General features: G+C 59.2%; 1 protein-coding gene across 1 annotated transcript; it reads right to left on the bottom strand.

The window, feature by feature from the left end:
• Positions 1-1146: 1146 nt before the first annotated feature.
• Positions 1147-8687, bottom strand: LOC120388462 (leukocyte immunoglobulin-like receptor subfamily B member 3). The gene is made up of 8 exons (XM_039510285.1): positions 8657-8687; positions 7047-7412; positions 6012-6296; positions 4420-4713; positions 3108-3239; positions 2834-2888; positions 2477-2504; positions 1147-1293 (listed from the first exon to the last, which is right to left on the bottom strand). Exons 1-8 carry the CDS (start codon positions 8685-8687, stop codon positions 1147-1149), a joined length of 1338 nt encoding a protein of 445 aa, XP_039366219.1.
• Positions 8688-15787: the final 7100 nt, after the last annotated feature.

Raw genomic sequence — 15787 nt, 5'->3', positions numbered from 1 at the left:
TGTGGGGGAGTCAGGGCCCTGCACCCCCGGCTTCCTGCGATTCACCAGGACTCTCAGCCAGCCAGTAAAGCAGAAGGTTTATTTAGACGACAGGAACACAGTCCCAGACAGGTCTTGCAGGCACAGATAACCGGATCCCCCCCGGTTAGGTCCATCTTGGGGTCCCAGGAGCACCGCAGCCCCCTTGGGGGGTCAGAGCCCTGTCTGACCTTCCCTCCCTTCCCCAGCCACCTCCTGAAACTCTCCCACTCCCCAGCGTCTCCTCCCCCAGCCTTTGTTCAGCTTCCCGGGCAGAGGTGTCACCTGGCCTCCAAGGCCAGTCTCCCATCCCCCAATGCAGACCGTCCTCCCAGGCCAACACCCCCCACTCAGCACTCACAGACCACAGTAAGAACAGTCCCAGTTCGTCACACCTCTCACACCCCGAACCCCTCAACCCCAGCCCCACAGCCCTCACTCCTGCACCCCTCCTAGCCCCAAACTCCCTCCCAGAGCCAGCACCCCTCCCCCTTCCCACACACCCCCTCCTGCCCCCAAACTCCTTCCCAGAGCCAGCACCCCTCATCCCTTCCTGCACCCCCACACTTTGCCTCAGCCCAGAGCCTGCCCCCAAACACCCTCCCAGAGCCTGCACCCCAGCCCTCCCCACTCTCTCCCAGAGCCTAAACCCCTCACCCCTTCCTGCACCCCCACCCCTTGCCCCAGCCCAGAGCCTACACCCAAACTCTGTCCCAGAGCCTGCACCCTCCTGCACTCCCACTCCCTGCCCCAGCCCAGAGCCTGCACCCAGCACCCAAACTCCATCCCAGAGTCTGCACCCGGCTCCCCTCCTGCACCCTAATCCCCAGGCCAGCGCCTGCACCCCAGACCTCCTCCCCACACCCAAACTCCCTCCGATCTTTGTGCCACATTTCCTGAGATGAGAGAAGTAGGAATTCATCACTTTCTACTCCCTGTGTTCTTTTTCCTCATTGAATAGGATTTTGTGTTCTGAAAGAAGCCGCCTTTTGCCTGAGCATGTGATCATCCCCTCCCCGTCCCGGTGCTGAGCTCCCCCCAGCCCCTACATGTGGGCCAGGGCAGAGCAGGGCAGGGGGACAGCAGCTTGATGGGATGGGGCAGCAGTGGGGGGGAGGGCAGCAGCTCTCACTGTGGGGCCACCCTGCTCACACTGATCGCGGCGTACAGGACAGGCTCGGGGGCCAGGGCCCAGGCCCCCCACTTGGCCCGCAGCGCCCGGCCGTCCAGCTCAGCGTAGGTGAGTCCATCGGCGCCGGGGTCGGGCTCCTGGGGCTGGGAGGGGAGAGAGTCACTGGGATGTGCATGTGTGTGAATCCACTAACACCCCAACATACACAGAGCACAGACTACACACACACACACACTGTAATCCCAACTGGTGATCCCATAAGCCCCTCCCAGCAACCCGACCCCCACCCCAAAATACTGAGTGTGCCTCATAAGGTGAGTGGGGCCCATGAGGGTCCAGGTTGGGGGTCAGGCCCCATGGGGGAACAGGGGACACTTACCGGGGTCTGTGGCTCTTTTCCTTCATCGATGGAGGCGTCTGTGGAACAGAGATACCCGCTGAGCTGCACCCCCGGCCAGCCCAGAGCAGAACCCCACACCCAGCTCGAACCCCTCTGTCCAGCCAGGGGGTCAGAGCCCAGCAGAGCCACCCCTCTCCCACCCCATAGCATGGGCCAGGGTCATTAGCCCCGTGTTAGAGAGAGGGAAACTGAGGCACAGAGATGTCTGGGGTTACAGTACGGGATGGGGGCTTGGAGTCAGAACGCCTGTGTCCTTGCCCTGGCTCAGGAGGGGAGTAGGGTCTAGTGGTTAGAGCAGGGGGCTGGGAGCCAGGAGTGGATGGGGACCTAAAGTAGGAAGGGAGGGTGGCCCCAGGGAGCTCCTGGGAGTCCAATATTCTCAGCTGACACCAGCTACCTCTGGGGCCCTCTCCTTAGCCCCGCCCAGCAGCAGCTGTAAATCAGGCACCGCCCCATATGGGTGGAGCCCCCACAAGCCCCTCCCCTCCCCAGGGGTCCTGCCCCACCCTGGTACCCCCTTGGGTGTGTTACTCACAGATGGGATCTTGCTGAGCTGGAGCCTTTAATGCCACCATAGGGCTGGTGCTAAAAGAGAAAATCCCCTTGTAAAGGTCATATCCCCCCACCCACGGGGAGGTTTCTCAATACACTCAGAGAGCCCCCATCCTGCCTCACACTGAACCCAGTTCCCTAATCCCCCCGCCCCAACCACCAGACCCCACCCCCACCCCTCTCTAACCACTAGACCCCACTCTGCTCCCAGAGGCAGATATAGAACCCAGGACTTCTGGTCACCCCCCCACACACACCTCCCTGCTCTAACCACTAGACCCCATTTCCCCCTCCTCCCCCTGAGCTGGGGACAGAACCCAGGAGCCCTGTGACCCAGGCAGGTCGATCGGGAGGAGGAGGATCCAGGTTCCTACCTGCTCGGTCTCGATGCGGCTCCTTTTCCTGCAGAGGGACACAAACCAGAATTGCCCATAAGTGTATCGGGATCCCCCGGTCCCAGCGCCCGGCCACTCACCCCCACAGGGCAGCAGGGATGGGGGTCTGGGGGGGTCCCCTCTGCTGCCAGTGCTGAGCCCGGATCCCTGCTGGGGTGGGACAGACCAGCAGGGGGCAGCGCAACACCAGAGCATGCACCGGGGGGAGGGGCAGATTAACTCAGGGGGCTTTTCCTGTCTCCAAACCTCCCCCGTTAGTGACTCATTATAACGAACCATTATAATGATCCACAGGTTGGCTCCCCTGGCATCCCTGGTACCTGAGAGGCACAGTACCGACGGCTCGTTATCCAGGGACCCTCGCTCGCCTGGTGCTGAGATGCGGCCGCCTCTGGGGTGGGGAACGGGGACTAGTTGTATGGGGACCCCTCAACCAGTGCTGAGGTGCGACCCCTCTGGGGTGGGACAGGTGCGCATGTACAGGGATTACACATGCAGCAGAACTGCCTGCTAAGCCCCCACCCCACTCCTTGGCTTCCCCAGCACAGTCCTCCATCCCACCCTGCTTAGCGGCAGGTTTAACCCTCCCCTCGCTGGGCGGGACACTCACTGGCTCGGGTTTTTCTGAAGCAGACGAAGGCCACGAGGAGGAGGAGGATGAGAAGGAGGATGGTGGCTGCTGCGCTCACCCCAGCGATGATGGGGCTGGTCAGACCCGGAGGTGCCGGCGATTCTGATCCACCTGGGAAACAGCAGCAGCTGTGAGTGCCGGAGGCGGCTGGTCTGTTCCACTCCCCCCAGCCCCTCCCACCCCACCGGGACACCCCAGGGCACAGGCAGCAGAAAACTCAATGGGGAGGATGTTGCATCAAGTGGGGTCAGAGCCCGCAAGGTTTAGGGGATTTGTCGCACTAGGGGGTGCTGGGCCGCAGGGCGGGGGGCTCAGTAGGGGTCGCTCTCCCCATCAGTCAGGCCTGGCCCCATTGCCCCAGCACGGTGCTAGGGGGCACTGTCTGATCCAGCCTGGCCGTCATTTCTAAGGCATTTCACCCCCTTCCTCATGGCCACACCGGCTCAGGCCAACGGGCCCATCTAGCCCGGTATCCCGCCTCCCAGGCTGGCTGCTCCCGGCTGCTTAGCAGGGAGCTCCAGGGCACCCCCTCCATGGCCACTGATGGGCCCAGCTGCTCCCAGAGGAGGCCTCCAGCTGCCCCGTTAGCAGCAGGTTCTTGTCTGAGCAGGAGGCTTCGCTCCCCTCCCAAATCCGTTGGTGGTGGGAGGGGGGAGTCACTGCCCCTGAGAACAGCCTCCGTCCCTCCCCCTGGACAACCACTGGGGGAAGCTGCCCCATAATCTGTGACTCAATAGATTCCCCCCACCCGGGCCCCGGTACCTGGCCCTGTGCTGCCCGGGCGGGTGGGAGCCGGCGCCGCTCCAGCCTGAGTTGGGTCGGTTCCCCCTGTGGGAATAGAACCAGCGTCTGTCAGGATGGGGGGGAGGGGCTGAAACACCAACTCAGAGATCGGCCCCCGCCCTCCGCGACCAGCGATGGATGAGCCAGTGGACTTACAAGGCCCGTGCCCAGGGTCCCCGGCCCCGGAGCCCCGGCCGCCGGGCGAGTGGACAGGGGAAGCTCCAGCATCCCAACCCTGCTCCCCGCAGAAGCACGAGGCTGGGGAACAGGGGAAGCCTTAGCACCAGGACCTCCACTGTGGCCCCAGGACAGGAGGAGCTCTGGATACCTGCGGCGGTCTCAGCGCTGGGAGAGCTCCCCATTATACAGGCAGGGAAACTGAGGCACAGACAGATTCATTTTCTTTAGTGAGCTCCCAGGGGCAGGGACTCTCTTCACTCTGTGTTTATGCAGCGCCTGGCACAACGGGGCCCTGATCATGGTGGGGACGTGGAGCCGGGCCTCTCACCTGCTACCACCAGCTGCACAGAGCTGCTGCTGAGGTACGACGAGACGAAGGGCTGTGACCGGGGCCGGTAGCTGCAGCTGTAGCTCCCTCCGTGCTGCTGGCTCACGCTGGGGATGCGGAACTCGGCCCCGGCCCCAGCAGGGTCCATGTGTCGCTGCGGGTTCAGGTCTCCAGCTTTGTGCAGGAAGAACCTCACGTCCCGGCTCTGCCCCTGACACCGGATGGTGACGTCTGCCCCTAGGGCGATGACGCCGGTGGGGCTCAGGCAGATGGAGGGTCTGGGTAAGCTGGGATCTGCGCACAGGAGAGGGCAGATGACAGAACAAGGAGCAATGGTCTCAAGTTGCAGTGGGTGAGGTCTAGGCTGGATATTAGAAAACACTATTTCCCTAGGAGGCTGGTGAAGCACTGGACTGGGTTCCCTAGGGAGGTGGTGAAATCTCCTTCCTTAGAGGTTTCTAAGGCCCGGCTTGGCAAAGCCCTGGCTGGGATGATTTAGTTGGAGTTGGTCCTGCTTTGAGCAGGGGGTTGACTAGAATCTCCTGAGGTCTCTTCCAACCCTCATCTTTTATGATTCTCCGGCTGGCCCAAGCCATAGGCAGATCCAGGGGCCCCCTGGAGGAGATCCTCTTCCAGATCCCAGAGTCCCCCTGACCCAGAATCCCAGCCCTGCAAGATGGGCTCCCAGCCCCACAGACACAGAGCCCCGACTGCCTAGTTCTTGGGGTCCTCATATGCCGTGTGTGGCCCCTGCATCATTCACTGCATTTGGCCCCCCAAGCACAGAGTGACTCACGGGCTGGTCTCTGGCACTGCAGGGCCTGAGCCCCACACAGGAAGGGAGGCAGTGAGAAATCTTTATCACCATTCTACATGGGGGGAAACTGAGGCACAGACAGATTCACTTTCCTTAGTGAGCTCCCAGGGGCAGGGACTGTCTCTTCACTGTGTGTTTATGCAGCGCCTGGCACCAAGGGGCCCTGATCGTGGCAGGGGCCCTACATGCTCCCCCAACACAAGGGATCCAGCGCTATTGAGGCAGCATTTACAGAGGTTTTCACTAACTGTGGGCGTCTTGGTTTGTGGGCACTCGGCCTGAGATCACCCAAGATTGAGGCCCCCCCACAAGGAAGGACATATTCAAAAACTGCAACGTGCTCCCATCACACAGAGTCTGTGGCCGCACCAGGAGCTGGACCAGATCTCCTGGGTCCCAGCTCAGCGCCGTGTCCACCAAGCCACTGATTCTCCTGCAGCCCCTGCCTCATTCAGCTCCAGCCAGAGCACTGCCTGCGCCGGGGCCTGGAGAACAGAGGAGATGGGATCACGGGATTAAATAGCGACTCCCGGTTCCTACGCACAAGGGGCAGCGTTAAAGTCGCCTCCCTGCCCTGAGTCTCCAGGGGCTGCTGCTCCCCCCTGGCTGGGGAACCCCCCAGTGACTCCATCCCCCCTCCCCGGCCGGGCGTCCCCTCTGCTGGGTCAGGGCTCAGGGCAGAGCCTGGCTCTGAGCGTCCCATTGGCACCGAGCCCCCGTGAGGGTCTGGCTGGGGGTGGGGCTGGGAACGGGGACGCCGAGCCGGGTCCCTCACCTCTCACCACCAGCTCCACGGGGTCGCTGGGGTATGACACGGCGAACGGCTCCGATCTGCTGTGATAGGAGCAGCTGTAGCTCCCGCCGTCCTCCCGGCTCACGTCGCTGATGGGAAACACAACCTCCAACCCGTCCGAATCCACAGGTGGGAAATGGCGTCGCTCTTTATTCAGCACGAACCGCACGCCCTGGTGCTGCCCCCGACACCGGACAGTCACGGCTCCCCCCAGGGAGACCCCCCCACTGGGGCTGAGGGAGATGCTGGGTTTGGGGTAGCTGGGCTCTGCAGAGGGAAGCAGACAGGCCGTGAGACACAGGCCCCGTCACTCAGTCCTGGGGCCCGTTCTCACCACGCAGCCTCAGTGGTGGGTCAGACCCGGCGGCCCTGGGGACGGGCTCCTGGATCCCTTTCCACAGGGGCCAGAGTCTCCCCTCAGCCCTGGGCTCACAGCATGAGACAAGGAGCAACCCCAGCCCCTGGGGCCCAGAGCTCTGCTCCCCGGTGGGTGACAGGCCAGGTCAGTCTCCAGGGTCCATTCGCTCCCTGGCTTCTCTGCTGGGAGGGCTGGGAGCCAGGACTCCTGGGTTCTCTCCCTGGCTCTGGGAGGGGAGTTGGGTCTAGTGGGAAGAGCAGGGAGGATGGGGGCCAGGACTCCAGGGTTCTGTGCACAGCACCACCACTGACTTGTAGGGGACTGTGCAAGTCTCTACTATACACTGAGGTTTATAACCTTCAGCTCCACCCATCACCCCGTAACCGCTGTGTGGCCTGGGAAAGCCCCTCCCCCCCCCCCCCGCTCTGCAGCTCCCCTGGGTGCAGGGATCCCCCTCCCTCAGCTCCAAATCTGCAGTGGCTGCTGTTCTCCCCTGGCTGGGGAACACCCAGTGACTCCATCCCCACTCCCCAGCCGGGCGTCCCCTCTGCTGGGCCCAGGGCAGAGCCTGGCTCTGAGAGTCCCATCGGTGCAGAGACCCCCTGTGGGTCTGGCTGGCTGTGGGGCTGGGAGCCGGGACACTGAGCCGAGCCCCTCACCAGCTACAATGATCTCGACGAGGTCGCTGAGATACGACCAGCGACTCGGTTCCGTTATGGAGTGATACTCGCAGGTGTAGCTCCCTCCATCTTCCCGGCCGACACTGGGGATGGGAAATTCAGCCACGGGCCCATCAGGCACCGTCCGCACCTGCGGGTTCAGGTGTCCAGCTCTACGCAGAACGAACTCCACGCCCAGGTACCGACCCTCACAGCGGATGGTGACGTTTCCCCCGAGCGCCACCACCCTGCTGGGGCTCACCCAGATGGTGGGTTTGAGAAATTCACGCCCTGCTTTCAACAGGAGACAGGAGTTAAACAGGGGAGACACAGCCCCCCCCCACCTTCCCCCCACCACCACCACTCCTCCCGCCCCATTTCAGTCCATCCGTCATTCGGCCTCTCTAGGAGTCTGTCCCCTACCAGGGTTGGCACTGCCTGCCCATGGGGCTCGGGGGCAGGGGGTTCACCCAGACCTAGCTCAGGGCCCAGCTGCATGAGAGATCAATTGCCCCCCCACGGCCCCACCTGAGGCCAGCCAGGAAGCCTGAGCCATGGGCCCCTGCAGCTCTGCCCCCCACCCCGGGGTGGGAAATAGAGTCTGTGACCCGCAGGGATTGCACAAGACCCACCTTTCCCCAGGCCTTGGGAACGGGGGGCTGTGAGTGCACAGAAGGCAGCTTTTGGGGATGGATCTGGAGGGTTCTGCCCATGGCAGCACTGAACGTGGACATTTTGGTTCCCTGAGGGGATCTAGAGCCCATGGACAGGTGCTGTTAGCGTTTGCATGAGCTGAAATAAATCCACATTCCCCCCCCCCACCCCCCGATCCTCACAGCCTGTCGGGGGCAGGACATTGAACCAGGGGACGGTTCCCAGCTGCTTCGTCAGACCCTGGGAGCCAGATTCAGCTCCCAGTTACTCCGGGGAGTGTGGTGGTGGGGGGTGGGGGGTCACAGAAGAACGGGGCCGGGTCTGAGCTCACAGGGGGAGTTTGGGTTGAGTTTTGAGGAAGGTCCAGGGCTCAGTTCCTCTTTTCCCCACCCCATGCATCCCCTCCCCCGTCCTTGATGTTATCGTCCTCCCCACAGACTGATACTCACCTCCCCACACCCAGCTGTGCCCGGCCAGCCAGCAGCCTGGAGGGGAGACAGCTCGTTAGTGACCAGATCCCAGAGCAACTGGATCCTACGTCCTGGTCTCAGATCCCCACCTCCACCCGCCCCCCATGGGCACACATCCTGGTCTCAGATCCCAGCCCCCATGGGCACACACCCTGGCTGTCTCTGATACTCACCAAGGAGGAGGATAGTGAGAGCAGATGCCATGACGGGGGCAGCGAGGGGCCCCTCAGCGCTGCCACTAACACCCCGGTGCCCAGCTCCACCGAGCCCCAAATAAGGAACTAAGCTGGTGGCTCCAGCTACAGGAAATTAACGATGTCTCGTCTCTTCCTGTGTCCACCACACCTTGTCTCTAATCTCCAGGTGTAATCTACTGCGGTCAAAGTAAGCAGCTGGCTTTACAATTCCCCCGCCCCCCCGCACATGCCCTTGTCTCAGATCCCCTCACCCCCGTGGGCACATGCCCTGGTTTTCTCTGATACTCACGGAGGAAAAGGACGGTGATAGCAGATGCCATGATGGGGCCCTGAGTGCTGACACCAACGCCCTGGAGACCAGCTCCACCGAGCCCCAAATAAGTAACTCAGCTGGTAGCTCCAGCTACAGGAAGTCCACAGAGTCTCATGTCTGCCTGCATCCATCACACCTTGTCTCTAGTCTGCAGTTGAAATTTAGTGCGGTCAAAGTAAACTGAGGTCCCTGCAAAACCCAACCCTGGGACTGTCAGCCCTGGCCAAGCTTCATGCAGCTCAGAGCTTGTTCTTGTCTCTGTGGGGAGGAGGGACAGCTTTCCCTGCAGTCTGGGGAAAGTTGCACCAGGCTGGGGCCAGGAGACCACAGGGTCTGGTCTTCAGTCTTTGACTGACCACGATTTCCATGCAGATCCCACCCCAATCTGTTATTTCTTACATTCTGGGTTCAAACATTGCTGATGACCCATGAAGGTAAAATTAGTATGTGATCACAAAATTAAAGAATGGCATCAGAATGCATGTGCACAAGGGGGCAGAGTTAAGGGTGTTTGGGAAACCTTAACTGTGGCATTTCCTGGTGCTGGAGGATTTGACTCTGCAGCCTTCCCGCTCAGCCTGCAAACCTATCCACGTGCAACACAAACCATGGCATCGTGTGAGGAGCGCGTGCAATGGGGGACGCACAGATTTCCTGCCCCTTGCGCCATAGCTGAGCGGTGATGGCTTTACACTGTAACACCTGGTTCTAAGGGGCTTTTCTTGGCACGTGAATTAAATCAACCAGGTTCAAAAGAAGATCAGAGAAAGAGAAATTCCATCCCAGGCACCCAACTGGTCACCAGCCGGGAGAGACCCAGGGACTTTTAAGGTCCCTGCAGGCCCCTAGAGAGGGATGTGACACAGGCTTTGTTTATATGTCATTGGCTAGAGAGCAGCAGAGAGCTGGGGGTCATGGGGTCTGTTCCCAGCTCTGGGAAGGGAGTGGGTTCTAGTGGTTAGAGCAGGGGGCTAGGAGCCAGGTTCCAGGTGTGATGGTTGCACCATCGCCCTTCCGTTCTCACACAGCGCTGGGTAACGCTGGGGGCACCATGACTTGGCGGCACTGTTAAATGTCCTTCAACGGCCCAGGCGCCTCTAAGAGGCAATTCTTCCCCTCTCACAAGCACGGAGTCTGAGTGTAGCAAAATCCTTTTAATAAAGGAGGGAAACAATGTGGCATTATGTTGGGGGAAACACCACAAACAGGATTACTAACACAAACCATGAGCAAAAGACCCACCCCACCAAATTGGGCCATGTCCTTTCCCTTTGGTTCTTGAGTCCAGCAACCCAAAAATCACCCAAAGTCCCAAAAGTCCAAGAACCCAAAAGTCTCTGTCCCTAGTCGGTGCAGCCCCAGAATTCAAAAGTTCTGCAGAGTTTTACTGCTCCAGCTTGGGTGGAGATGGAGGGAGAAAGGGGGCACGTCAGGTGTTAAGGGGCACCTTACGTGGCCTGAGGCTGACTGCCCCGCCTCTCCATGGGGTTCTGCTGCAGCCTTCACCACGAGCCGCTCCACTCCACCAGCCGTCCCATGAACCACTCCAGCCATCACACAAACTGCTCTGCTCTGCCAGCTGCTCCACTCCACTCCTCCAACCATCCTGTGAGCTGCTCCAGCCATCCTGCAAACTGCTCCGCTCTGCTCGCCATCCTGTCGGCCACTCCAACAGTCCCAAGAAACTGCTCTGCTCTGTCAGCTGCTCCACCAGCTATCCCACAAACTGCTCTGCTCAGCTCCACTCCACCACATATCTTCAGGTTCCCCCACTAGTTAATACTGCATTCAGCAATCTCCACTCTTCAGTGATTTCAGCCTGTAGTACAAGAACCTCCCTACCAACACACCATTAGCCTAGAATAAACTCAGCTCAGCAGTACCTAACTAGACCCATGTCCCTTGTCTAGCGAGTGCCTCTTAAGTGATGGTGAGACCCTCTGTCATAAAACAGTTCCACTGGCCTTGATTCACATAATCAGGGTAACAACACTTTATTCTTCCTGCTCCAATAACAGAGAAACTGGGGATTCCACAGCAGCCAAAGTGACCATTGGGGCTCATGCCAGGCGGGGTGGGTGTGCCTATGCAAACAAGATCAGCCCCTGAGTTTCTTTTCCACACTCGCCATAATTCACCACCAGATGTCAGGGTAGAGCTCATCCTGACTCTGCTTACATTTACAAGCATGCATGTGTGCAGCGGATGACAGCCGGTTATAGCTGCCAACCCCCCTGAAAGGGAATGCATACGCTTATATAGCTCAAAACCACAATAAATTACTACACACACACTTCCTTATTAGGAATACATCAAAACAAGCCTTTTTTCTGTTATTTACACTTTGTACTCTTGCGGTTACTAGCTTTTTTAACACTAGCAGTTACAGCTATATTCTGTACGACTGACTGTAACAAATTGTTCCGCTTATATTTTCCATTCTCTCTGTCCCCCTACCTCTTGTACACAGTCATTTCAACCAAAGTTATCCTGGTCGAAGTTTGGGCCTACTTAATTTTTCCTTACACTCCTGCCTCCCAGGCTTGCGGAGCCAAACAGCTGATTGGCGTCGCAAGCCTGGGAGGGGAGGAGAATTAGCGTGGGGGTGGCGTGCTCGGGGAGGATGTGGAGCAGAGGTGAGCTGGGGTGGGGAGGTGCTGCCCGGCTCCCCGGGCGGGGGGGGACTGCCACGGGGGGATGCCTCAGGGCGGAGGGGGGCGGGGAGCTGCCGCGGGGCTCGGGGGGGGGCATGAAACTTCCTTGCACCAGCCCTGGGTCTGGGAGACTATTTATGTAACGCAGCTGGGTGGGTCCCTGCCTGTGGCTGGCTGGGTGGGTGCAGAGCCTCTTCGAGGTCCTTAGCTTGACATCAGCATCACAGTGTCAGAGGCAGCCTAGGTTGGTGCCTTTGGAGGGCTCAGCGGTCCCACAGGCCAGGTTGCACCCCAGGGACCCCGTCACTCACAGCTCAGACACTTGCTCTGGCGGTGACCAGATGCCCTCAGGCGCTAGGTGGCAGGACCCTTCTTCCCAGCATCGTCCCCCTTCTTGGAGTTATGATCCCCCTTCGAGTCTGGCCTGCAGGGCCTCTTGGCTGGGGGTGTCTCTCTGTGCTGGCCCCTCGCTGCCCAGGGTCCCCCTCGCACTCCCCAGCTGCTCACCGCACTCAGTTCCAATAAGCTTCTTTCACAGACCGGACGCCTTCCTAGTTTGGGCCCAATCCTTTCCCTGGTACAGTCCTTGTTAGCTCCAGCTCCGGTGGTAACTAGGGGATTTCTCATGACTGGCCGCCCCCTTTGTTCGGTTCCACCCCTTATAGACCTTTGGCACAAGGCGGGAATCCTTTGTCCCTCTCTGGATTCCCACCGCTCCTTCTCAATGCAAAAGCACCAGGTTAAAGATGGATTCCAGTTCAGGTGTGTCACGGACTCACAGATCGTGCCCACTCTTGGCCGTGTACAGTCCGTGGGGGGTGCCCCTTTCAGTGCGACAGCCCTTCTTGGGGGTCCACTCTCTCTCGGGGTCAGGCCCCTCCACCTCCTGGAGCCGCACCTCTCTGAGTCTTAGCACGTCTGTCTCTGCCGTGGGCCCTGTCACGGAGTGTAGGGGAGTCCGGCCCTGCACCCCCGGGCTCCCTGCCGATTCACCAGGACTCTCAGCCAGCCAGTAAAGCAGAAGGTTTATTTAGACGACAGGAACACAGTCCAACACAGGTCTTGCAGGCACCGATAACAGGATCCCCCCCTGTTAGGTCCATCTTGGGGCCCCATAACCCCCCCCCCCGGGGATCAGAGCCCTCTCTCTCTGCTTCCCCTCTTTTCCCAGCCAGCTCCAGTCTGCCCAACCCCCTCCGGCCCCTCCTCTCTGCTCAGCTTCTTTCCTGGGCCAGGAGGTCACCTGACCCCTTTGTCTCCAACACCTTTAGCCAGCACCTTTGCAGGGAAGGTGCTCGGGCCATCAGTTGCTAGGCGACAGAGTGTCAGGCATTTGCTGCATGGACTTTTGCTGCTAGATACTTAGGATCTGTACCCAGCCCCCAGTAAGACCAGTCCCACTTCGTCACAGGCCCCCTCAGGGAATCCACGCACTCTGGGCCCCCCGGGCCTCCTCACCCCCCGAAGGGGTTGATGCCCCCCTGATCTCTAGCGCGGAGCGACTCTCAGCCAGCATAAAACAGGAGGGTTTATTGAGTGTCTGAACCCAGCACAGGAAACTCTCAGGTCCTCAGGCCTGGCCTCCCTCAGCACAGCACATCCCAGTCTCCCTGCATCCGGGTAGGCTCTGCCTGCCCCCGCTCTCCAGCCCAGAGCTCCCCTGCTTCCCAGCTGGGCATCTGATATCCCTGGCCCCAAGCCCCCCCCTCTGTCCATTGTCTTCTCTCCAGGTAAACCGGGTCATTTTACCTATAATGCGGTAAGATTTTTTGGCTCCCGAGGACAGCTTTATATCGGGGTAGAGGCGTAGTTAGAAAGTGTCATAATCTACTAACCTATAGGAGAAGGGTACCCATACATTTGTTAGGGTACGGAAATTGGGTATAGTAGCTTGGGCCTGAATTACATAGGTCAGGATCCTATAAAATACCTCGTAAGAGAACTCTTGGTTAGTTAGGTTTTTCGCTCCTCTAAATTCTAAGCCAGGGGTCGGCAACCTTTCAGATGTGGTGGTGCCAAATCTTCATTTAGTCACTCGAATTTAAGGTTTTGCGTGCCAGTAATACATTTTAACATTTTTACAAGGTCTCTTTCTATAAGTCAATAATATATAACTAAACGATTGTTGTATGCAAAGCAAATAAGGTTTTTAAAATGTTTAAGATGCTTCATTTAAAATTAAATTAAAATGCAGAGCCCCCCAGACCGGTGGCCAGGACCCGGGCAGTGCGAGTGCCACTGAAAATCAGCTCGCGTGCCACCTTCGGCACCTGTGCCATAGGTTGCCTACCCCTGTTCTAAGCTCTTCTAATGCCTGAAGCTTTGGTTTCTTGGAGTGCTTTTCATCTCTCCCTCTACTCTAGCGTCTCTCACGCTATCAGCTCAGCTTGTGCAGTATCATACAACTACTCACCATTCCTAACCATTGGGGAAGCCAGCACCATCGCGTTATTGGGCATGCCAGGAGCAAGGCTGGTCCTTCACCTCCTATTATCGGGAGCTCAAGGAAGGGTGTGAGTATGTTAGGTTAAGGTACTTAGAATAGAAATGTTCCCACCAGGAGTTTTGGAATTCTTTTACTGTTTTGCAGTTATACGTTTCATTGCATTCCTCTGACAAAGTGGGTATTCACCCACGAAAGCTCATGCTCCAATATGTCTGTTAGTCTATAAGGTGCCACAGGACTCTTTGTTGCTTTTTACAGATCCAGACTAACACGGCGACCCCTCTGAGAATTGCATTCCTTGTTTTTATGTTAATACCAATAAAGGTTTTATCATTTTGGTATTGTCCTCAGTGTCCGTGTTCTTGCCAAGCACCCCAAGATCCTCTCCCGGTACAGAACTCTCTGAGCTCTTGAACTCTGTGTCTGAATTGGACAAGAACCTAGAAATCTTCTGGTCGGATGCGATCAGTGGCGAGGCATAAAAACTAACCTATCAAATTCAGGTCAAATACACCACAACCTACTTCCCTCAAAGTCCCAGCTCCCCCAAAACACCCGCCCTGGGGGGGCCCAGAAGTGTCAGCAGCTAAATCGCTCTGCGCCCTGTTGTGTTCATGGAGACGCAGTAAAGGGCCCAAGGTGCGAACACGCCCCAGCCCTTGCCCCGCACTGAACAGGGTTAATCATGGGCCGGGGGCGGGGTCCAGAGCCTGCAGCTTGCTCAGCCCCACGGCAAACCCCCCCATTGACCCCTGGGACCGGCTGTTACAGACCCAGCAGAACAGGAACCAGGGGAGCTGTAGCAGGTGCCGTGTGAAACAAGGGGTTTGTTCCAGCCCCGGCCCCAGCTCTGTTCGCTGGAGCAAGTCTCTAGATGGAAAATCCCCCGGGTTTGGGTGTCTCCCCACTGGCCTTGGAGATTCTAGTGACTGTCCTGGGGGGGCAGAGGAGCCAGCGGAGCTGGTCTGGAGCCGGTGTCACCGTGGCTGCTGTTAAAGTCCAACCCCGTTTCCTCCCGGGTTGGGGGTTCAGCTGGGGGAGGGGCGATGGCATCGGGGTCCTGCTCTCGGGCCGCTCTGCTCAGCGCAGCAGGGTCGGGATGGCCTGGGGGCCCAGGAGACGGGGGTGGCAGCCACAAGGGTGAAGCGAGTTTCTTTCTTTGAGGCCCCCAAAGAGTGGTGGGCAGCACAGCCCATCACTGCAATATTTTATCCATCAATGAGGCCTCGTTTACGACACCCCAATTTTGGGTCATGGATTTCTGCTTCCCCACTTCTCCCGTGTCCCAGGCGGGCCCCAGCCCGGCCCGTGGTTCTGTCCGGCAGCCGCTCGGGTTGGACTAATCCCGGCTTTCTCTCTCCCCAACTTTCCCCCCAACGTTCGTTCGTCCAGATTCTCCTGACGCTGCCTGAACTTCTCACTCACCTTCATCCGCTGCACCCACCACGAGGGGACATTTGGAGGCTCCGGTATCACAGCCGCCCCCTGGGGTGGGGAGATTTGGGGGTCAGGGAAGAAGGAAGCTCTGGGGATTTGTACAATAGAAATACAGGGTGGGGAGAAAGGGGGAGAGAAAAGAGGCTGGGGGACCCCGCTGCAGAGAGAGGAGGGGGACAGACGCCTGGGGGGGCAGTAAGGGCCGTTATTCCAGAGCCAGGGTCAGACGCAGCGTCCCCGCTCCCCACTGACAGCCCCAGGCAGAGAGACCGGCCCGGCTGGGGCAGTGAGTGGGACCCTGACACCCTCCAGGGGCTGCTCCGTGGGGAGCCCAATGTGCCCAGCGCTGGTACCACAGGGGCTGATGCTTGTGGGGCCAGAAGTTGGGGGGTCAATCCTGGGGTGCAGCAGTCAGGTCGGGAGCAGTCTGGGGGGCAGGATTTTCGAGGCGGGGTGTTTGGGGGCAGGGGGTTTGTGCCGGCATCTCAGTTCCCCCAAGGAGAAGCGGTTCCTCCCCGGGGGAGATTCTCTTCTCTGTACGGCCAGATCCAGGCTCCTGCGGACGCAAAG

Source organism: Mauremys reevesii, linkage group 22 (assembly GCF_016161935.1).
Source record: "Mauremys reevesii isolate NIE-2019 linkage group 22, ASM1616193v1, whole genome shotgun sequence".
Taxonomy (NCBI): domain Eukaryota; kingdom Metazoa; phylum Chordata; order Testudines; family Geoemydidae; genus Mauremys; species Mauremys reevesii.
The sequence above is the reverse complement of the archived record's forward strand: the minus strand, read 5'-3'. Positions and strand labels throughout refer to the sequence as shown.